The sequence below is a fragment of the Podarcis muralis genome, chromosome 3 (genome assembly GCF_964188315.1).
Source record: "Podarcis muralis chromosome 3, rPodMur119.hap1.1, whole genome shotgun sequence".
In the NCBI taxonomy this organism is placed as follows: Eukaryota; Metazoa; Chordata; class Lepidosauria; order Squamata; family Lacertidae; genus Podarcis; species Podarcis muralis.
Genome location: NC_135657.1, coordinates 108130584 through 108153083, shown reverse-complemented (window position 1 = coordinate 108153083; position 22500 = coordinate 108130584). Strand labels below are relative to the sequence as shown.

Genomic DNA, 22500 nt, shown 5'->3' with positions numbered 1-22500 from the left:
TAATCCTTTAATAGCCGCTAAGCCGCTAAACCGCTAATAGCGCTAATCCGCTTAGCCGCTAATAGGGTTGCTTCGCAAGACGAAAAACCCCCTAGACAAAGAGAATCCCGGAACGGATTCTTTTCGTCTTGCGAGACACCACTGTACCTTTCCATATTTTAATGGGCCATTGGGCTACGCCAGCCTTTAACCTGGTCCTCTCCAGATCTTTTGAACTACAACTCCAAAACGTAGTAGTCCAAACCATGTGGAGAGCACTTAGGTGGTTAAGGCTGGGCTACAGGATGGTGTCAACACACACAAATGGTAAATAAGGAGTTCCTTGTACAGCTGGGAGGCACAGGACTGAGAAAATAAATTGTAACTCATGCCTAAGAAATGGTTCTGCAACCATTCCTGTGTCCTTAGGCAACTGACTCATCCTTTTAGTGTCTTCTAACTGTTGGCAATGTCAGGCTGTCCTAGTAGTTTAATGTCTCTCCTACCTCAATCAAAACAAGGTTGCTACCCCAGAGTAAATGAAATGAAATGTATTTAATTGCCTGCTTTTAGATTGTGTGCTCTCTTCCTCCAGCAGACATGATATGTTCCCTTTCGATCCTAAGGAGTGCTTATGGGAGATGCTGACATACAAGTGTTTGGAGTGTTTCTCACACACAATCTCTTGCTGCACAGCCCATCCTGTTCAGGAGGGTCTCCTGACCCCCAGGAGAGGCTTTTCATTTCCATGAGCAGGTGGGAACAAGGGATGGACAAGTCCTCTTCTACCATCCCCCTTCCATGAGCTCTTCTTAGCAGGGCTGGCCCACCCATGAGGCAGAGGGAAGTAGCTGCCTTGGGCGGCCGAAGCTCCCAAGGTGGTACCCCTGTGGGTGCCCCACTGTCCCCCTTCCTCCACCGGTGGCAGAGAAGCAGTGCCACCATCAACACTGATTTCACTGAGAACGTGCAAGACCTTGCCAGAACCTACAGTAGGTGCTGCCACTTTGCTTCTTAGGATTCAAGCCTTTCTCTTTGCTTAGACAACTTTTGACCCACCAAACTGAAACCATAACATCTCAGAGAGAGAATCTTCTCATAAATTTTCCAAGAGCTCCCCTGTCCCCCCAGCCTCTCCACTTTGGGGGAAATTCTGCCTCCCTCAAAAGAGACTGTTCAGCGAAATCCTCCACTCCCTATCCCTGTTTGACTCAGCATGGGTATTTGTGAAGGCCATTTTCCATCAAACTATGTGTGGTATTCACTAACCAAGGTTCAGATTCTGTTTCCGGTTCTCACTCAAGCAGACTATTCTTTGTCTTGTCCACATTCCTGCCTCTGCCTTCTTTCACCTTAATCTTGATTTCTGGTTTTTTAATATTGTATTTATTTACCCTTATCGTGACACGAGTGGCACTGTGGTCTAAACCACTGAGCCTCTTGGGCTTGCCGATCGGAAGGTCGGCGGTTCGAATCCGCTCGATGGGGTGAGCTCCTGTTGTTCTGTCCCAGCTTCTGCCAAGCTAGCAGTTCAAAATCACACCAGTGCAAGTAGATAAATAGGTACCGCTGAGGTGGGAAAGTAAACAGCATTTCCGTGCACTCTGGTTTCCATCACAGTGTCCTGCTGCACCAGAAGCGGTTCAGTCATGCTGGCCACATGACCCAGAAAGCTGTCTGTGGACAAACACCGGCTCCCTCGGCCTGAAAGCGAGATGAGCGCAGCAACCCCATGGTTGCCTTTGACTGGACTTAACCATCCAGGGGTCCTTTACCTTTTTTTACCGGTAGAATATCACCCACTGGCTCCATGACAAAATTGCTGCCCACCTCAACAATAGCATCATTGCACGAGTTATGAGTAATCAAAGATTTGATTCTGTGCTCCGACAGGTCAGACTAATTGAGTTCAATGGAAATTTTACTGGACTTAACTGTCCAGGGTCCTTTAACTTTTTTTAGCATATTTACCCTTAGTGACTAGCCACATATGCATACAGAAGCAATAGTAATAATAATAATAATAATAATAATAATAATAATAATAATAATAATAATAATAATACCCTGCCCATCTGGCTGAGTTTCCCCAGCCACTCTGGGCATCTCCCAACAGAATATTAAAAACATGAAGCAAGGCCTCATGTCAGTGGTAGGTGGCAGAGGGGGGGAATGGTGGAGCAATTAATGAAAGCTAACTTGGTGAGTGTGCTTATGCATCACAACTCTCTGTCCTTCAAGCAAAAGGCACTGCCGAAATTTAATAATACATTGCAGCCAGGCCAAAACACCCAGGGTGGAAAGCAGTGCCAATGAGGGGTGTGGTCTAGGTAGACTGGGTGTGGCCTGGAGCAGAACCAGACAAAGAACCCTTGAAGGCCACATTCTGAAGTTCTCCATCCCTGCCTCACATGAACACCCTACCGGATAGTCATGCCCTGTAGGAGAAGGGAGAAGATGTGATCTTATTCCCCCATCATTTGTAGGAGAGACTAGAGGAGAATATTGTCCAAATGAGGCCTAGGTCACAAATATTATTAGTCCAAGGGTTGCACGTATTTGATATAAACCATTTCTTAGCTGTTTTGCTCACCTTGGCATTAGCAGTTCTGTTTCCATTGCATTTCAAGGGTGTCAGGATTTTGGGGGGAAGGAAGAGGATCAGAGCTGCCGCCATTTTGTTTTCTGTCCTGGGGTGCATTGTGAATTTTGGGAAGTTCAGAGTAGCTACCGCCATAAAATATGGCAGCCACTCTGAACTGGACCGCAATAATAAATTATTATTATTATTATTATTATTATTATTACTACTACTATTGTTATTATTATTATGGCAGCCACTGGCAGAGGTAGAGGAGTGCAGGGGGAGCACACTGCCCCCGGTAGTGCAATCCCGGTGGGGTGCCATCGCAGCTGCCCTCCCCCGCCCATGCTGGGCACCACGCCCCTACAGGTGACATGCCATGCCCCCAGGATGTGTTCCACGCCCCCAGGACATGCGGCATCCTTGCCCCCGCCTGCTCTCCACCCCCGCATCCCAGTGCTGGAGCATGAAGCTCCGCCACTGATGGCACCTACAGAAAAAGACAACCTTTGAAAGAATGGGTGAATCGTTCCACCAACAGCTCATTTGATTGGAGAGGTGCACTCTAGACAAAGGGCAGTGGCTTGTTAAAAATCTAATATCACACAGAGCTATTCCATGCAGCTCTTATTTTTAAAAGCTGAGCTACCAGGGGAAACTCCCCTGTTTCTTTCCTTCTTTTTTAACAATGTCTTGCAATAAAGCTAAAGGTGATTTATTCAAAAGCAGACCCCAAGGTTTAAAAATGCTGCTTGGGGGCTAGGGAGGCACTGGAGGTTAACAAATTACACCTATGTATGTATGTATGTATGTATGTATGTATGTATGTATGTGTAATCAGAAGTCAGAATAACTGAGTTCAATGGAAATTATTCCCAGACAAACATGCTGAAGAATGAGTGGGGGGAAATTGAAAAAACCAAGTGGGGAAATGGACCATTTCACCTTGAATCATGGGGTCCATTTCACAAACTTTAAACCACTGTTTCTCCCCAGCCCAAAAATTTGGTTCACACATCCAGTTTTTTTAAGACGAGCCTCGCTTTTCCTTTTGCTCCTTCTCAAACTGTCAAGTATTGCAATGAATACTAATGCAGTAGAGAATCTTCCATGCATTACATAGTGTTAAAGGATGCGACTGAGGAATTAGATTCACTTAGCATTTAAACTAAGTGAACCTACCTGATTCACATTCCCCCAAAACAAGATGCAAACTGAAGCACAGCAATCCCTCAAAAATCACATTTTTCTGAATTTTGTAATGGAGTTCTCCAGCAGAGCAATGTGTTCAAATATGCATATGCCAAGGTAAAATGTTCATTAAAATGCATATATTAGTGACAATAGCATGCGGAAAGGCATTATATTAGGGAAAATAGAAATATTGAAGAAAAAAGGTCTATATTAGGCAAAATTGCATTTTAAAATCTGTATATTGGGATAAATTTTCACTAAAATGCTGGTGACTTCTTTTTTACAAACATTGCAAGCAAATGTGGAAATGTGGAGAAGTAAATTTAAGGCTGGAAAAATGAGAAACTAAATGAAACCAACTGACAGCTTCATCATCTCTCATGTGATGGGTTCCTATTGATTCCCATATCCCTTGCCATTCCCTTTTCACTGTTGATCTTTGAGCTTCTAATTTTTTCCAGATCTAGGGCTGCTTGTTCTCCCACTAATTTCTTTCTTTCTCTATCTCTGTCTCTTCGTTTCATCCTCTTATTCTTACTGGAATGTAGAGCAAAGATGCTGGTATCAGGACCTTGGTTATGTTGGATGAGCAAGGAGGTAAGTTCAGATCATTTACATAATAATTATTATTATTATTTTATTTGTGCCCCGCCCATCTGACTGGGTTACCCCAGCCACTCTGGGCAGCTTCCAACAAAGATTAGAAGTCAAAAGCATCTTTTCAATGAAGTGAATGATTAACTGTAGATATCTTTTAAAGGTATCAGTAACGCATGCATGTACGAACCTGGTTACCAGTGACAGAAAGTTGAAAAAGTCTTTTCCCAGCACCCATCGGAATCAACAGGAATTCCTGAACCCAACGTTTCCAAAATAACCCCACTGCTTTTTAGAGTGTGTGCTTCGAAGACTGTGGCCTTTCAATTTTGCCCATGCCTATCTACACAAAGGATCTGTAAGCCAAAGCTCTACAAGTCCGCAGTGCGCCTACAGAATTCTGCGCAACCTGAGATTGCCCCATCATCTTCGATGTCAACAAACATAAGCCTTTGCACACTTGGAACATGGACAACATTGAACATCCACCTTGCTGTTGGTTCACTAGAGCTCTTTCCAGAGTAGTTAAATTGAGGCAAGGGTGCTTAGTAGTTCATAATCAGTTTGACTGATGGAAGCTCTGTTTCACTCCTACGTACAAGTTGCTTGGGGGATCAAATTCTCTAAACTCTGGATTTAAGAAGTAATCTCAATGCTCAATTCCTATTGAGCATTGAGACCTAAAGGGCAAAGCTGGATATAGAGAGCATGCAACCATATTGCAGAGGCAGGTGACAAGATTTTGAAAGTGATCACCGCACCAATTTCAATGTTATTTAACCAAAAAATTTTAAAAGCGTTTGCAGGTTGGATAAATGTGACTTGGGGAAAATGTGATTTGCCTATTGTGTGCAGCTGGAGCAGCTGTGTCTCTGCTGTTTTCAGGGACCCCTCCTGTCATTTGTGCCTTAGCAATGTATGCCTCGGCAGATGATCCGATTAATGAAACCGTTTGTTAACCTTGCCATGTGATCTTTTCCCAGATGACCCTGACAGCAGAAGTTACTTAGGATTGTTAGGTGTTATATAGAGGATTCTGATATGGATCATTGGAACGTGCAGATGACAAAGAGTATCACATTCCTTTGTGTGCCATACCCCTTTTCCCTGCCCGGTTTTCTTAAGGCACCTGTTTACTTTGATGTTGCGAGTGATTTGCAAGACAGAAGCCTCCTGAGTCAACTTCAGTGAAAGCGCTATATAGGAGAACAAGGGTTTGTTTCTGGTATAGAAAGCAAGTGTCTTTGAGGTCATCAGTGCAGTGACGTGACGTGCTGAGTGTGTAGCCCACATGGCAAATCACAAAGCACCTCCATGAAGCCTCTTGGTTCTCTTGCCAGTGTGGTGTAGTGGTTAAGAGCGGTAGTCACGTAATCTGGGTAACCGGGTTCGCGTCTCCGCTCCTCCACATGCAGCTGCTGGGTGACCTTGGGCCAGTCATACTTCTTTGAAGTCTCTCAGCCCCACTCACCTCACAGAGTGTTTGTTGTGGGGGAGGAAGGGAAAGGAGAATGTTAGCCGCTTTGAGACTCCTGAAGGGGAGTGAAAGGCGGGATATCAAATCCAAACTCTTCTTCTTCTTCTTCTTCTTGCTGATATCTTGAGAAATTCAGTTGCGTGTGAAGACTCCCCAAACCACCCCCAAAATAAAGACACAGTAGACACAGATTTTAGTTTAAGGTTTTTGGCATTAATTTTGGCCACAGCTTTATTGATTACAGCATGTGAGTGGTTGCTTAGGCATTGGTTGCAGACTACATGAACCTGCACAGTGGCAGGAACAGGACTGTCAGTAAGAGAAAGGGGAGTAAGAAGCTGACTTCCATCTCACAGCTCACCCCAGATGCTTCCAGGGGCTCTGGTGTGGCCCTAGCCCCTGGACAGGGTTCGGACAAAAGCAAGGAGAGCCTCTGGATTCCTTTAGCAGAATTGCCTAGCAGCCGTGATGGAGGGGCAGGCACAGCCAACCACTTCCCCTCCACAAAACATTGAACCAATGCCTAACTGCCAACCTTACAAAGTTGTGACCACTTGCTACACAGTAGGCAAAAACCAAATGGCAACAGCCAATCAGCCAAATGGCAAAATTCCTACCGGTCCCCTGCTCCAAAACAGATGACCCCTAGACAGGCATAGCAAAGCCAAAGGACAGCCCTAAATATAGGGCAGGACAGCCCTCGGTAGCCAATAGACGACCCAACAGGCCAAATTTCTGCCCCAGCAACTGAGGGGCAACCAATGGGGTGTTGTGGCTATCCAAATGGTCCCGCCCCACAACAGGGAGGCAGTTTAGGTGGTCTCACCACAACACGTGCCCTCCATGGTGGAGGACACGATCCGCCATCAGAAGGGTTATTAAGCACATTTAAAGGGTGTGTTTTCGTGAGACGTTTTGGCATGTCCCATGTATCTAATTCTCCTCCAGGTGAAAAAAAAATCTAGTTTCAGTTCTATATGCTTTGGTTTCCTATCAATGGTTAGTAAAACCAAGCCCAAAATGATAAGACTACACTAGTGGCCAAAATTGTGGAAACCTTTTGGGAAAAGTGTAATTCTTTGGTTTGATGGCTCTTAACACCATTTTCTTTTAGAGTAATAGCATAAAATTATATATCAATGGAAAGATAATTTAATGAAGAATGTAATGCAACAAAGTTTGTTCAATTATCTGTATTCTATCAAAAGTTATAGCCAAATAACCAGAAAAAGAAGCACAGCTTGCTTAGGTTGATATGCAGTAGCTTTCCTTCATGTGAATGTAGCCAATGAGCATGAGTGTTTAGAGAGCCAATCAGGTGTTATGAGCCATCAAACCTCGGAAATACACTTTTCCCAAAAGGTTTCCACAATTTTGGCCACTAGTGTAGCTGTGCTAGAGAGAGCACAATATGCAGTGCTGTCCTAAACACATTTACTCAGAAGTAAGTCCCACTAATCAATAGATTTTACCCCGTAAAAAGTGTGTTCGGTACTGCAGCCATAGGTTCCCATTCCAGAAACATATAATTCAGTCACTGTGGCTGTGTTACATTGAGATATATTAGGGGTCAAAACTGGATTAAGTCCAAGCCCTTTGGGTTAATTGGAGTTTACTAGGTCTTAATTTGCAGCAGGTCTTGGTTTTGCCGAATTCTGGGACACACTTTCAGTCCTAGGCTCATCCCCACAACATGCAAAGTAAACAACAAAAGGCCTCTGAGCATGTACAGAGAGCTGAGTCTTCATAATTGAATAATGTTAAAGTGTGCATGCAGCAAGTGATTAAGGATATGGAAGTCATGCGGGAGAGCCTGGTTTCCAGGCATGCATGAGCCACTGCACCTTTCTGTGCGGCAAAATTAATTGTCTGTTGCATCAGGCATTCTTCCTGCGCATTCTCTCTACTCCTGGCAATTGTCCCTTAGCCGGCTGCTCAAGTCTTGAAATAGAAACAGGCAGCTGCTGCTTCTACTCCAAAGCCACCTGAACATTGCCCTACACTGAGGTCATCCTCCTGCGGCTAACTAAGCTGGCTTCCTGGAAGATTTGCACAGGCAGAGCAATGTAAAGCTGCCCTCGTGGCAAGCAAACTCTGCCCTGATGTACCTGACTCTTCCTCTCTTGCTATCTCATCCATTCCACAACAAGCTCTCAAACCAGGACCCTGAAACTTCAATTTGATTTTACTCATTATGTTTCTATGCTGCTTTTCATTCATGTGAATCGCAAAGCGGCTTGCAAGCAAGCAATAACTGTAACAGAACAGAGCATCGGAAAGGCAATGTAAATCATATAGAACGATTGACAAATCGTCAGTAAAACAATTGCAATCTGTTCCAATTACGCTATTGGCAAAAAAAAAAAAAAAAAGGTAAACAGCACAATTACAACAAAATTCTTATTACAGTCATACCTTGGAAGTCGAAAACAGAATCCATTATGGAAGACCATTCGACTTCCAAAACGTTCAGAAACTAAAGCGTGGCTTCTGATTGGCTGCAGGAAGCTCCTGCAGCCAATCAGAAGCCATCGAAGCCCCATCGGACGTTGGGCTTCTAAAAGAACATTCAAAAACCAGAACACTCACTTCTGGGTGTCGATCGTTCAGGAGCCGATTTGTTTGTGAGCCAAGGCATTTGAGATCCAAGGTATGACAGTATAGGATTCACAAAGTACAATTGTCCCCTGTCTCCCAAACCAGTCTACCAGTGCTCATTGTACAGAGGAAGACCTTGTAAAAGCTCAAGGGCCTTGATTTCCTCCGCTATGAACATGGATTGAATTTTCTCTTTATGTTCTCATGTCTTCCTCTGTTCCGTGGATAGTTAAGGCCTCCAGAAGCTGTTGGACTCAAACTCCCATAATCACTAACAACTGGCTATGTGGTTTGGGGCTAATATGAGCTGTGCATCCTAGTTCCAGCAGTAGACACCATGGTGCCCTGCAGAGTACCACTCCCATCAACCCCAGCCAGTACGGCCAATGATCAGGAGTGATGGCAGTTGTTATCCAGAACATCTGGGGATCACTGCATGGGCTACCCCTGTCCTAGTTTATGTAGTCTAGACCAGCAGGTACTCTGCATGCATAAGACCCTATGTTCAATCTTGCTTAGGAATGAGGGAGGAATTTGGTTCCGTAAGGCTATTGATGCAAATCTATCCAATTAATGCTTTCCGAAACAGTATGCAAACCATTCTTTTCTCTCTCTCTTCTCTTTAACTTCAGGAACCAGCATTGTATTTGTTGTTTGTGAATCGATTTCTTCTTTTCTTCTACTAATCTGTCGAAACATGCATCTATATTTTCGTTCCAATGCAGAAAATGAGAATAGAACTTGCTTCAGGATTCTAATATTTCATTTCTTTTCCCTGAGTAGCTGCTATGATTTTTCCTCCTTGGATTAAAATGTTTCTTTCCTATAACTGGCCATCACACTATGTTTGAAAGCTGGGCTCTGAATCAGATTGATCTCTTAAGGAGAACCAACTTGGGACGGGCCAGTAAAGTGATTTGGTCTACACTGGTGTTGAAACAATTGACTAAGAGGGTGGTGTCTGACCAAGTTTTACTCAGTAGACCCATTGAGATTCATGACCATGACCAAGTTAGGGCCGTTTATTTCAATAGGTCTACTTTGAGTGAAACAGTTGAATACCACCTATTGTCAGTAAGGTGGCAACTCTACCCATGCTTAAATTGTGCTGCATGGTTGCTTCTGCAATCTCAGCACGTATCATTACATTGGGCTGGGTTATTTTTGCTTCTATAGATATAATAGTGGCATGGAACCACTGTCTCCCACTTGAGAAAATGGGGGGGGGGTGCAATTTGTGCTACCCTAAGTAAGCACCAGGCTGTAGGTGTTCATGAAAGTCATTTATTGTTTGCATGTGAACCCACTGTGATGGGCCGGATAGTTATGTTAAACTGTTATGATGAAAAAACAGGTGTAACTCCATTGAAGTAAAAGGAATTACATTGGCCTAATCATGTCCTGGAAGTCATGGCAAAGTGAGGTAAGCAGCAGGAATAGGGAATTATGCTAGTCAAAAACAGGAAAATGCAACAGTTTGTATCCTTACGTAGTCCATCTGCTCTGAAGCTACTTTGGAGCATATAGAAGTCCTCTCATCGCTTCTCTGGGCATCAAACTAGGTCTGCCGATTCTTGTAGTTCCTCCTACTGCAGTGGGGTTACTCCTGAAGTATAACAATGTCACGGACAGAGGAATAAGACCCATGGTCTTCTCTTCTTTAGAGATGGACCACGGCCAAATAATCAGATCTGAAGAGCCTCAGTCTTTGAAAAAGTTTGTATCTAGACATGGATCTTAACTCAACTCCTCATATCCATTCTTAATACCATTGTTAACTGTCTACTTTCCCACCAACTCTCAAATCAAACCAATTACATTTTCAACCACCATCAAATTCATAAGTGGAAGTACTGTAGATATTTTCCATGGCCACCATTTAAATTGTGTTGGAGTTTTTTTGTAATTAATGTACATACATACAAGGTAATAACCCCATTTCTTTCTTTCTCTTGGATGCCATTGATGTCTTAGTATCTGGATGTATAGTATTATGTTTCTGGATACTGAGGTATTTGGTAGCACCTCCACGTTTACATTTTGTTCAAATGACTAGATCTCATTTTATTTTTTATTTTCATTGTATGTGAATGTGTGTGTGCTTTACCATATTAGCAAAGGGGATCACTCTTCAGCCTCTAGGTTTGCTTCCATCTTTGCTTCAATGCATCATTTGCAATTAATGCATTGAAATGGCCCCATCACGATTCAGTTTCTCTATCCATTGTATTTGTTCATCATATTTGTTCAAGACAAACAGCTGCAACAGTGAAACGAAACAAAAGTACAATTCATTCCATACTGTCATCCCTTTGTCCTGACCAGAGCAACTCGATCGAGTCGAAGAGGGCATGAACCATATCAACCAAGACATGAAGGAGGCCGAGAAAAATTTAAAAGATTTAGGGAAATGCTGTGGCCTTTTCATATGTCCTTGTAACAAGTAGGTACTGGGTACCAGCTCTGCTCTGTAATGTCCAGTTCTTTGTCATGAGTGAATGTCTGAAGTTTTCTTTTCTTTTTTGTCTTCTTTTCTTTTCTTTGTCCCTTTCCATCTGCTTCATACTGTGGGGATAAAATACTTGTGTTTAATCAGAACAACTGGAGCGCATCGAAGAGGGAATGGACCAAATCAATAAGGACATGAAAGAAGCAGAAAAGAATTTGACGGACCTAGGAAAATTCTGTGGTCTTTGTGCCTGTCCATGCAACAAGTAGGTGTTGCCTGCCTGCCTGCCTGCCTGCCTGAAATCTTGAGCACCCAAGGCTGATCGCAAGCTAGCAAGCCTTGTGATGCTCATCCTTGCTTAAGGCACTTGGGCAGGATGAGCATGTGGCATGCAGAGAGAACAATTCTGGTTCCAATGTGTTCATCTCATAGCGTAGACCAGAGGTTCCCAAATTTTAGGGACCGACAAACCACTCTTGCCCTGCTTTTATGAAAATAAAAAGTAAAACCCTCCCGGCTTCCTCCTCTTCTCCCCACTGTCAGCATCCAAATTCCCAAGCGCTATGGATCCAACCATTTATTCCCAAAAGCAGTTACCTTGAAATTTGAATGCTGACACGGAGGGGTTGTGGCTTCACATCAGTCCCAGTGGAGAAGAAGTGGCAGATTGCCCTTCCCCTCCATGGATGGTCACTGGTGTGACATGGGAACTAGACGAGGTCGGGATCATGGTGGCTTCGTTAGCTATTTGAGAGCCACTTGCCATCATCTCAGAGTTCATGAGTGGCTTATGGGTTTAATGTTTGGGAATCTTTGGCAAAACAGTGAGATCACCGTAGCTGCATTTAAAATCAGGCATACCACACTGAAACCTTCACTGTGGACACTTTTAAATGATGAAGATTTCAACATTTTACAGAGTGTGTACTATGTCGTAATAACCTAAGCTTCAAAAATTATGGCGCTATCTCAGAATACTGACTTTTCTCTCTCGTTCTCAAGCTTTAAAGGAAATGCTTTCTTGACCATGAGCTGTGCTCCAAAATTGCATAAAATGACCATTTGGAGCAAAAAACAATACCAACATCCTATTTAATCAGTTAATCTCTCTTTGCGAGGTCTGGAGACATGCCGTGGTTTCTTGTTTGATCCCAAGAAATGGGGAGTTTTAAAATATATTTATATATATTGGCAGGAAAACTAGACCCATTTTGCCAATTGTCGTTCCCCAATTGGGTAGTGTACACCAAGCAGAAATGTTGAAATGTGCTGGGTTTGTTTGCATGTTATTGTCACAAAATGAAAATGCAGCATTAAAAAATGTGATGTCTGGACTTTGGAGGGAGGCAGTAGCCATGAAAGAACCAGCTTTCTGATGGATAGCAGACTTAGTATGCACTGACACTGCATGAAGGAATTACTAAAAGTACATTAATAAGTAGGCTGCCCCAAATGGTGTGTATGTCAGCGAGTGACTGTGTTCAAGTGTGTTTGTAATCTTCTGTTTCAGCATTTCATTAGTCCAGCTTTACAGTAGGATATTTGCCTACTCACCTGGGGGGAATAATAATTCCTCTGGGTGAATAAATTGCCAAACATTTCTGGGAAGGTATGATTCTTGTTCTGATGTGCAAGGCTGGATCAGTCCTTCAAAGCAAGCAGCAAAAACCAGCCAGAGCCCTTGCAGAACTTAAAGAGAATATTGAAACAGGAGATGCCAAAATCTGCAATGGCAGTAGAAAGTTTGGATGGCTGAACTTTACGCTGGCTACCCTTTTGCATAGATAAGAGAGTCAACCAGTGGGTAAAGTGGTGTGTGTGTGTGTGTGTGTGTGTGTGTGTGTGTGTGTGTGTTTTGAAAGGGGGAAAGAGTCTATTGTCCTAAGTAGACCTGACAATCTAAAGGAAATTCTAATCTCAAGTGTCAATTACTGTGCTAAAAAAAGTCACCTGAACTATCAAAATCCAACTAGCATTCAGGCTGGTAGAATTCTTTGTTTACCTGTTCAATCATGTATTATCATCATTATTATTATAAACATTTGTTAGCGACTTTATACCAAAAGAGTCTCAAAGAGATTTAACAAGACGAAACACAAACAGATAAAATCAAGTCAAAGCCAAAAAGATAACCAACAGCATACAACAAAAAATTTCTGGATTGCTTATCAAGCAACACAGCAACTTCTTCTAACAATCCCTGCTAGTATGCAGCCTGTTCATCTGTATGGTTATTAAGAAGCACACCCTAATGAGTTTTATGGGCCTTACTACCAAATATCCCTAGGATTTCAGCTGGACAGCACAACCCTAACTATATTTATTCAGAAGTAAGGCCTCTTGATTTTAATGCAACTTACTTCTAACTTAGGGACACGGGTGGCGCTGTGGGTAAAACCTCAGCGCCTAGGACTTGCCGATCGCATGGTCGGCGGTTCGAATCCCCGCGGCGGGGTGCACTCCCGTCGTTCGGTCCCAGTGCCTGCCAACCTAGCAGTTCGAAAGCACCTCCGGGTGCAAGTAGATAAATAGGGACCGCTTACCAGCAGGAAGGTAAACGGCGTTCCGTGTGCTGCGCTGGCTCGCCAGATGCAGCTTGTCACGCTGGCCACGTGACCCGGAAGTGTCTGCGGACAGCGCTGGCTCCCGGCCTATAGAGTGAGATGAGCGCACAACCCCATAGTCTGGCAAGACTGGCCCGTACGGGCAGGGGTACCTTTACCTTTACTTCTAACTTAACAATGCAGTCCTATGCATGTCTACTCACAAAGAAGACCCACTGAGTTCAATGGGATTCATTCCTGTGTTGACATTGAGGGCAATGAAACTAACACCTGGGTCAGCAAATATATGTTTGTGCTATTAAGTCCAATGGTGGTTTATGGAACTGCAGTCAAACCTTGGTTGTCAAACGTAATCCATTCTGGAAAACCATTTGACTTCTGAAATGTTTGACAACCGAAAACTGAAAGCGGAAGCCTCAATAGAATAGGGAAACTCAAAACAGAAGCCATGTAGCCCGTTCAGCTTCTGAAAATCGTTCAAAAACTGGAGCAGTTACTTCCTGGTTTTCAGCTTTCGGGAGCCAAAACGTTAAAAAATGGAGCTATTTGAGAACCGAGGTTTGACTGTAGTAAGGATTCTTCATTTAGCCCACTCAGTCTCCAAAAGTACCCAACTTAAAACATCTTTCTTCAAGCAATTTATAAAATACAGCACTCATTAAAAGTGTTGTTGATTAGCACATTGTTTGAAATCTATGGCCAAATGGAAAACATTGAACAGTGTTCAGATCATACGTGCCACTATTACGAAATAGCAATATTGGACATTTCTTACTAACGGCACTCCAAATTTTCGTCTTCTCCTTTCTTCACTCAGATAGGAGAGCTTCATATTTAAAGCACAGACTTGTACATACCTCATTAATAAAACTAATTGCCATCTTTGGTTTAAATCCCCAAGAGGGACTTCCTGAAAGGCTGATAATTCTGACAACGAGCTTCCATCACGTCCAATTTGTAATCTGGGATAGCTTTTGTTCTGAAACAACCCAAAGGAATGCTGCGCATGCTAATATTATCTGTCGCCTCCTGGTATGCCTGGATTTTAACTTCTCTGTGGCGACTCAGTCAAAGATGGCTCCTCGGTTGCCCTGTGCAATTGAATTCGCAACGTGGCTCTCCAAGACGTGGCTTTCCAGGGCTGAACATTTTAAGATTTGCAACATAGCTGAAGATCCATTTTTGCCTGTGTCCCACTCGCTGCGTAGGCTGTTACTGCTAGTGCATTAAGAGAATGTTTGAACCACTGGGGTGGTTCTCTGTGCTTTACGGAGAATGCTTCACTTTCTTATTCATGCCTGTAGCTGGTGCATGAAAAAAAATTATATCTAGAAGAATTTCCCTTTCTGATGCTCAACTGCTACACATGCTTGTATTATAGTTATTTATCTGTTTCTTCATTTTTCCCGCACTCATCCCACTATGGCCTAATTTTACTTTTTGTCTCTGTGGACAAAGGTTTGTACATCAACTCTGGATGTATATTCTTTCCAAGTACCGATATATTATTAAAATATCTAATCTAAATTGCCATATATGACCCCAGAAGTCAAACAAGCCAAGACTGATTTCACTGGAAATCACTGAAAAGTTTGGCAGATACAGAAGATTATTGTGCCACACATAAAAAAGCAAGTTGGCCATGGTTCTGTGTTCAAAAGAGGCCAGATCTGTGTGTTTTTTAATCTTAATCTGTCGCTGTGATGTACACACTACCCTCTGTGGTTTCTGTCTTCATGTCTGTACGGCAGTATGTTCTCTGTGTTATATGTCCAAATATCCCATGTGTCATGAAATACAGGTTTTCTAGTTGTGTTTCATTAAAAAAAAATTAAAACAAAACAACAACAAAAACGCAAGCCCAAATTCTTGTAGACTTGGCAATCGCAGGCGACTTCATTGGAAATGAAATTTCTAAACATCGCAGTCGTTGTGGCAGCAAAACGATGAAAATGAAATCAATCCTTTTGTTCAGTTGTATGATATATCGGTATACCAGACTGTCCCGTCCCACCCCTTGTATGAAACGCTCATTTGCTTGACTCAGCTCTTAGCTTGAAGAAATAACAATTGTCACATTTCTTGCAGTTGCTTCCGCCCAGTTTCTGCTTCGTTACTCACCTTCTCTTTTTGCATAGGCTTAAATCGAGTGATGCTTATAAAAAAGCCTGGGGGAATAATCAAGATGGGGTTGTAGCCAGCCAGCCGGCACGCGTTGTGGATGAGCGAGAACAGATGGCTATCAGCGGTGGATTTATCCGCAGGTGAGGGTTGTTCTGGGAATCTTATTTTTACCCATTCTTACCCCTCTTTCTTTCCTGTAACTGGCACATTCAAACCATATGGTCCTACGGAGAGGGTCTGTGGTGATGCTGTACTGTTGTTTATTCTCCAAGTTGAAAACATCCAAGTGAAATGAGTCCGAGTCGTTTGTAAATTTCCACTGACATCCTATGTCCTATGTGGGAGGGGTTCTGAAAAAACTTCAGATTGGCCCGCAGGTTGGGGGACTTGTAAAAGGATAAAAGAGTACAGTGGTACCTCGGGTTACATATGCTTCAGGTTACATACAACACAGGTTACAGACTCCTCTAACCCAGAAATAGTACCTCGGGTTAAGAACTTTGCTTCAGGATGAGAACAGAAATCGCGTGACGGCGGCGCGGCAGCAGCGGGAAGCCCCATTAGCTAAAGTGGTGCTTCGGGTTAAGAACAGTTTCAGGTTAAGAACAGATCTCCGGAACGAATTAAGTACGTAACAGAGGTACCACTTTACTGTACTAAAAGAGTACAGTGGAACTTGGGTTACGTACCGTCATCCTTACGAAAGCTTCGGGTAACGAGCTCCGCTAACCCAGAAGTAGATGCTCCTGGTTGCGAACTTTGCCCTGGGGTGCGAGTAGAAGTCGTGCGCCGGAGGCGCGGTGCCAGCAGGAGGCCCCATTAGCGAAAGCGCGCCTCATGTTAAGAACGGTTTCTGGTTAAGAACGGACCTCCCGAATGAATTAAGTTCATAACAGGAGGTACCACTGTACTAGTACTAAAATGTACTATCATCCCCCTCTCATTCATGGGCTCTGTGGGCTGCACTTCTGGACAGGAGCACTGTTCCTAGGAGAAAGGATGAATCACAACAGGTTCTGCTTGCATTGCCAATGCAGCTCTCCAGATGTTTGGACTCCAACTCTTATCAGCCCCATGGCCATCAGTGAAGAGTTGATTATGAGTTGTAGTCCAGAACTTCTGGGCAAAGCTATACTAGTTGGTATTTCTTTATAAAATAGCTCAGAACAGCAGCTAAAGGAGTACAGTCTTTCGGCTAGTTCTAAAATATTATGTTCTCCCTCTCCCTATCTTTTATTGATTTTTAATTTAAAGTAACAAAACACAGCCATAAGGTAGACAGAAAAGGGTTCAGGACTGAGATGTTGCCTTGGTCAGTCCAGTGGGCTCCAAGGGTTCATTATGGTGAAGAATCTATCTGATAGAGAAGTATTCTGGTGGCAAATTATTATCTCCGTCTTTTAAGGATGTATATATCACACTTTTGGCCGGGACGCGGGTGGCGCTGTGGGTTAAAGCCTCAGTGCCTAGGGGTTGCCGATCGAAAGGTCGGCGGTTCTAATCCCCGCGGCGGGGTGCGCTCCCGTCGTTCGGTCCCAGCGCCTGCCAACCTAGCAGTTCGAAAGCACCCCCGGGTGCAAGTAGATAAATAGGGACCGCTTACTAGCGGGAAGGTAAACGGCGTTTCCGTGTGCTGCGCTGGCTCGCCAGATGCAGCTTTGTCACGCTGGCCACGTGACCCGGAAGTGTCTGCGGACAGCGCTGGCTCCCGGCCTATAGAGTGAGATGAGCGCACAACCCTAGAGTCTGGCAAGACTGGCCCGTACGGGCAGGGGTACCTTTACCTTTACCTTCTTATACCACACTTTGGGATAAAATCTTTCCTGCGTGGCTTAGAAATGAGCACCTGTTTCATGACTTTCTGACAGTAAGAAGCGATCAAGTGCATTGCTCTGAATAGGCAAAGAAGTCTAGCAGTTTGGGATGAATATGTAGCTTTATGATACAGTTCAGATCACCTTTACTCCTTACTGCTTGACAGGGTAACAAATGATGCCCGAGAAGGTGAGATGGATGAAAATCTGGAACAAGTCAGTGGCATCATTGGAAATCTCCGTCACATGGCCCTGGATATGGGCAATGAGATTGACACACAGAACCGCCAAATTGACAGGATCATGGAGAAGGTAAGAGCTGGCCTGCTGTTCGTACCCTATATTGCTTGTTCTGAGCATGATAACAAGTTTTTTTTTTTTCCTGGATCAAAATGTTGGGATAAAAACTAAGAGTGTGTTTAATTTCCCCTCCAGTTTGTGGGGTTGTAGGGGTTGTAGGGATGTGGGTGGCGCTGTGGTCTAAACCACAGAGCCTAGGGCTTGCCGATCAGAAGGCCGGCGGTTCGAATCCCGGCAATGGGGTGAGCTCCCATTGTTCAGTCCCAGCTCCTGCCAACCTAGCAGTTTGAAAGCACGTCAAAGTGCAAGTAGATAAATAGGTACCACTCCGGCGGGAAGGTAAACGGCATTTCAGTGCGCTGCTCTGGTTCGCCAGAAGCGGCTTAGTCATGCTGGCCACATGACCCGGAAGCTGTCTGCAGACAAACGCCAGCTCCCTCGGCCTATAGAGCAATATGAGCACGCAACCCCAGAGTCATCCGCGACTGGACCTATTGGTCAGGGGTACCTTTACCTTTACCTTTCGGGGCAAAACATTTAGCTTTTATGCTAAAGTGATGGGTGCAGGGACTTCCCTTTTAGCGGTATATAAAGGCTTCAAGGCATAAGCCCCATGACATTTGCATGAAATTTGCATGTGGTGTTGTTTGTGGCCTCTAGGCCAGCTTTTCTCAACCTTGAGTTCCCAGATCATAGATTGTAGACTTGAAAGGGACACTGAGGTCATCTAGTTCAGCCTCCTACAAGGCAGGAATCTCAACTAAAACATCCATGACAGATGGCCACCCAACATCTGCTTTGAAACTTCCAATAAAGGAGAGTTCCCAACCTTCCAGAAGTCTTTGGTTGCCTCAGAAGATAATTCCTCCATAATGCGTATAGGACTAGGTATCAAAAGATAAAATCAGAAAAAAATAGACAGGTATCTCACCATGCGCAAAAGATAGGAATGTAAGATTGAGACTGCCACAAATGCACACCTTCAGGGAATGAAATTCGCAGCTAGGTAATTTTCTTTATCCAGTAACTGAATGTAGTGACAGATCCTCATCGGACTCGAGAATAAGTATAGCAACGTTAGCTTTTCAATGCCCAGCTGTACCATTTGTTAAGGGAACCGGAATGGCCCCTTTCAATCCAAATATAAAATGCATCATGCTTTATCCTGAAGTTCTGGAACTCCTCATCACTGCAGAAGACCTTTTTACACTTGCACACAGTAGCTATCAGTAAGTGGAAAGTTCAGCTCATCTGAATGTGAATTTGGCTTTATTGTCTACTCTGCATGTATCTAGAATCAAAGAATCACAAAATCATAGGATTGTAGAGTTGGTCATCTAGTCCAAACCCCTGCAATGCAGGAATCTCAGGTAAAGCGTCCATGACTGATCCAACCTCTGCTTAAAAACCTCCAAGGAAGGAGAGGCCACTACCTTCTGAGGGAGCCTGTTCCACTGTCAAACAGCATCTTACTGCCAGAAAGTTCTTCCTGGTGTTTAGTCGGAATCTCCATTCTTGTAACTTGAAGCAGAGCAGGAGAAAACAAGCTTGCTCCATCTTCCATGAGACAGCCCTTGAGATATTTCAAGATGGCTATCACATGTCCTCTCAATCTCCTCTGTACCAGCCTAAACATACTCAGCTCCCTCAACTGTTCCTCACAAGGGTTCTTTCCAGGCCCTCTCTCATCTTGGTTCCCAGATGTTCTCAAACCATAACTTCCATCGTCCATGACACTAGCTAGAAATGATTGATTGATTGATTGATTGATTTTTATACTTTGCCCTCCCCGGCCAAGTCCGGACTCAGGTATACCATCAGGTATAAAAACAATTGATTGAAATACAACTTAAAAACAAGATTAAAATACTACTTAAAATGCAGCCTCATTTCAGTGGAAGCCCAGATCAAAAACTGTTTGGGGGGAGAAAACGTCAAATCTTCACCAAGGCCAACTATCCAGACTGGTCCTACATGGGCCAGAAAAGCCAGGGAAGTCCCCAAATAGGGGTTCCATCACAGAAGGAAAAGGAAAGGAATGATAGTTGTAGCCCAACAATTTCTTGGAACCCAAGGTTGAGAAAGGCTGCTCTAAGCAAATAAAGATGGTGGTTTGTTCGTTTCTCGCCAGCACTGAACTTTTAATGCACCTAGCTGCGCTCTAAGCAACCTGGGTCATCCCCAGGTAGACTGGACTGGAACATTACTCAGGATAAACTTCAGACAACTCAGTTGCTCTGTTGCATCTATTCCACAATTACATCTCTCTCTCTCTCTCTTTCTCCCATCTAGGCTGTTTCCAACAAAACCAGGATTGATGAGGCCAATCAACGTGCAACAAAAATGTTGGGCAGCGGTTAGATGTGCCCCTGTGCTGATTCTCCTTCTAAACACTGTCCGCAAGGGCAGCACTTTCATGCTATTTTCTCATGGTATTTACCAACTAGGTTTGCACACATGCACATATCAAAAAAACCACACACAACAACCACCCCACCCCTCTTTCTGCCATATCCCAGTTGTAAATGTTGTCCTGTGTAGGTTGTCAGCTTTCCAAAAATGATACTTGTAAATTATTATCTTCCAGATCTCTTCCTTTCCAAAGGTTGTATATAGTACTGATTCGATGGCTATAGCTCATGACAACGTTTGATATATTTGTTGGATTTCTATTGCCCCCTCCCTCCCCTCTCCCTCTCCCCGCATTTCTTTCTTTCTGTCTGTCTGTTTTTGGTTGGTGAGGTTTTTTTAAACAACAACAACAACTTTATTATGTTTTTTGCTGAATGACAAAAAATGTAGGAATGCTCAACGTGCTGTTAAACTTTTAACTATACAGTATTGTTCTTGTAAAACTGTTAACATTCCACAGAGCCACCCGCAAGAGTATTTTCTTTGGGTGTCATGTCGTTTAAGCACTTAAGAATTTGGTGTTTTTCTCTCTTTCTCTCTCTCTCTCGGTTCTCCATCGCTCTCTCCATTGGTCGTTATGAGTTCATTGATTAGACAGTGTGGAATTCTATAAGTTATAACAAGCATTGCACTAAAAGAAATAATACTAATAAATAAAAAGTGACGTGATTTTATGCATTTATTGCATGAGAAATAGACTTTTAGACTCCTTAACTTAAGTGAGACTTTTCCATGGCAGTAGCAACATCGACGACAACAAAAAGAAAACAATTAAAATTAGCATGCTCCGTATTGGGACACTGTCAGGACTATGTTATAATACCAGCAAGTTTGCAGTAGTGCCATTTATTTCTTCTTGTCAATATATATATATATTATATTATATTATAAATATAAATATATATAGTTATGAGCCATGTTCATTTCTTTTCTTTTCTTTTCTTTTCTCTTTTTCTTTTTTCCCCTTACTTTTAATTTCAAAAAGAGATGGATTTGGCACTCATTTAACCATTGCCAGCAAATTAAATGTTTGGCTGATACTATTGTCGACGACAAAAAAAATATTTAAAAATGAAGAAAAAAGCATCAACAAATAAGAAATAAGTGTAATATATATAGTTTGTCTGCTGCTTTCAAAGACTGTCTTTTTTCGGGGGGGGGGAGGGAATGGCTATCATATGAAATGTTGCAGAGAAATGTAATTTTTATAAGGCTCTCTCTATCTTTCTAGCTACTCTCTCTCTCTCCTCTCTCTCTCTCTCTTTCCATTTCTCTTCCCCCTCCCCCAATGTGGTTTGTTATTGGTAGAGTTCTCTGTTTGCTTACCTAGAGCTATGCACACCAAAATCACTGCGATGTTTAGTAGCTGTTATTAATTAAAAAACAAAAAACAAAAAATAACCTACATGAATGAAAATCTAGATAAAACTGTGAGATTAAATATAGTTGCCGCATGTACTATGAAATTCCTTCTGTCTCCTGTCAGTTTGTGACGTGATTGACATTTTGTAGCTAGTTTAAAAATATTAAAAATTATAGACCCTCCGAAGGCTTTTTTCTTAATCTGTTTTTGTTGGCTCTTTGCTGCTCACATCTTGTTATTCCCCACCCATCAGGAAAGAAAGGGATTCTATGCCGATCAGGTGGCCCAGGTGATTCTGAGCAAGCAACCTGCCTCCCGAAACGCAATGGAAATTTTGTGTTTGAGGTCAGCAGTGAAAATAGCCCTGCCCTGCAGATCTGTGGCATCCTTGCAGCCCTAGGATATTTCAGTTCTCCCTCTTGTGAGGGTAGAAAGATAGAGGGAGATGCTGCTACCCTGGGCTCCTCGCCACCTCCATGGAATCTCCCCCAGAGTGCGCCAGGAGATGCCTTGCCAAATGCAAGGTGCTTCTTTTAAAATGAGTTTCAGAAGCAATACAAAACACAAGTGAGTGAGAAGATTAAAGATTTCATTCTAAACGGCAAGCAATATGTACATACCAAGCAAGTGCTTCATTCTGCCACTGGGAAGCCCTCAAGAAGAAGAAGAAGAAAAAGAGTTTGGATTTGATATCCCGCCTTTCACTCCCCTTCAGGAGTCTCAAAGCGGCTAACATTCTCCTTTCCCTTCCTCCCCCACAACAAACACTCTGTGAGGTGAGTGGGGCTGAGAGACTTCAGAGAAGTGTGACTGGCCCAAGGTCACCCAGCAGCTGTATGTGGAGGAGCGGAGACGCGAACCCAGTTCCCCAGGTTACGAGACTATCGCTCTTAACCACTACACCACACTGGCAGTAAAGTGACTCAGTTGGCGCGGCCCTATGACCAATTGATCTGTGCATGAGCTTCTCCTTAAAAGGTAAAGGTACCCCTGCCCGTACAGGCCAGTCTTGACAGACTCTAGGGTTGTGCGCCCATCTCACTCA

At 43.4% G+C, this 22500-nt stretch overlaps 1 protein-coding gene across 2 annotated transcripts in view; it reads left to right on the top strand.

The window, feature by feature from the left end:
* Positions 1-21637, top strand: part of SNAP25 (synaptosome associated protein 25) — an 80460-nt gene extending 58823 nt beyond the window's left edge. The window contains exons 4-8 of one of the 2 annotated variants that reach the window (XM_028722226.2): positions 4306-4354; positions 11026-11143; positions 15581-15706; positions 17548-17692; positions 19973-21637. In XM_028722226.2, the coding sequence (XP_028578059.1) occupies positions 4306-4354; positions 11026-11143; positions 15581-15706; positions 17548-17692; positions 19973-20041 (507 nt within the window). In that variant the 3' untranslated portion in view covers positions 20042-21637. Of the gene's footprint in view, positions 1-4305; positions 4355-10754; positions 10873-11025; positions 11144-15580; positions 15707-17547; positions 17693-19972 lie in introns of both variants that reach the window. The other variant, XM_028722227.2, reaches the window with a different exon arrangement.
* The last annotated feature ends 863 nt before the right edge of the window (positions 21638-22500 follow it).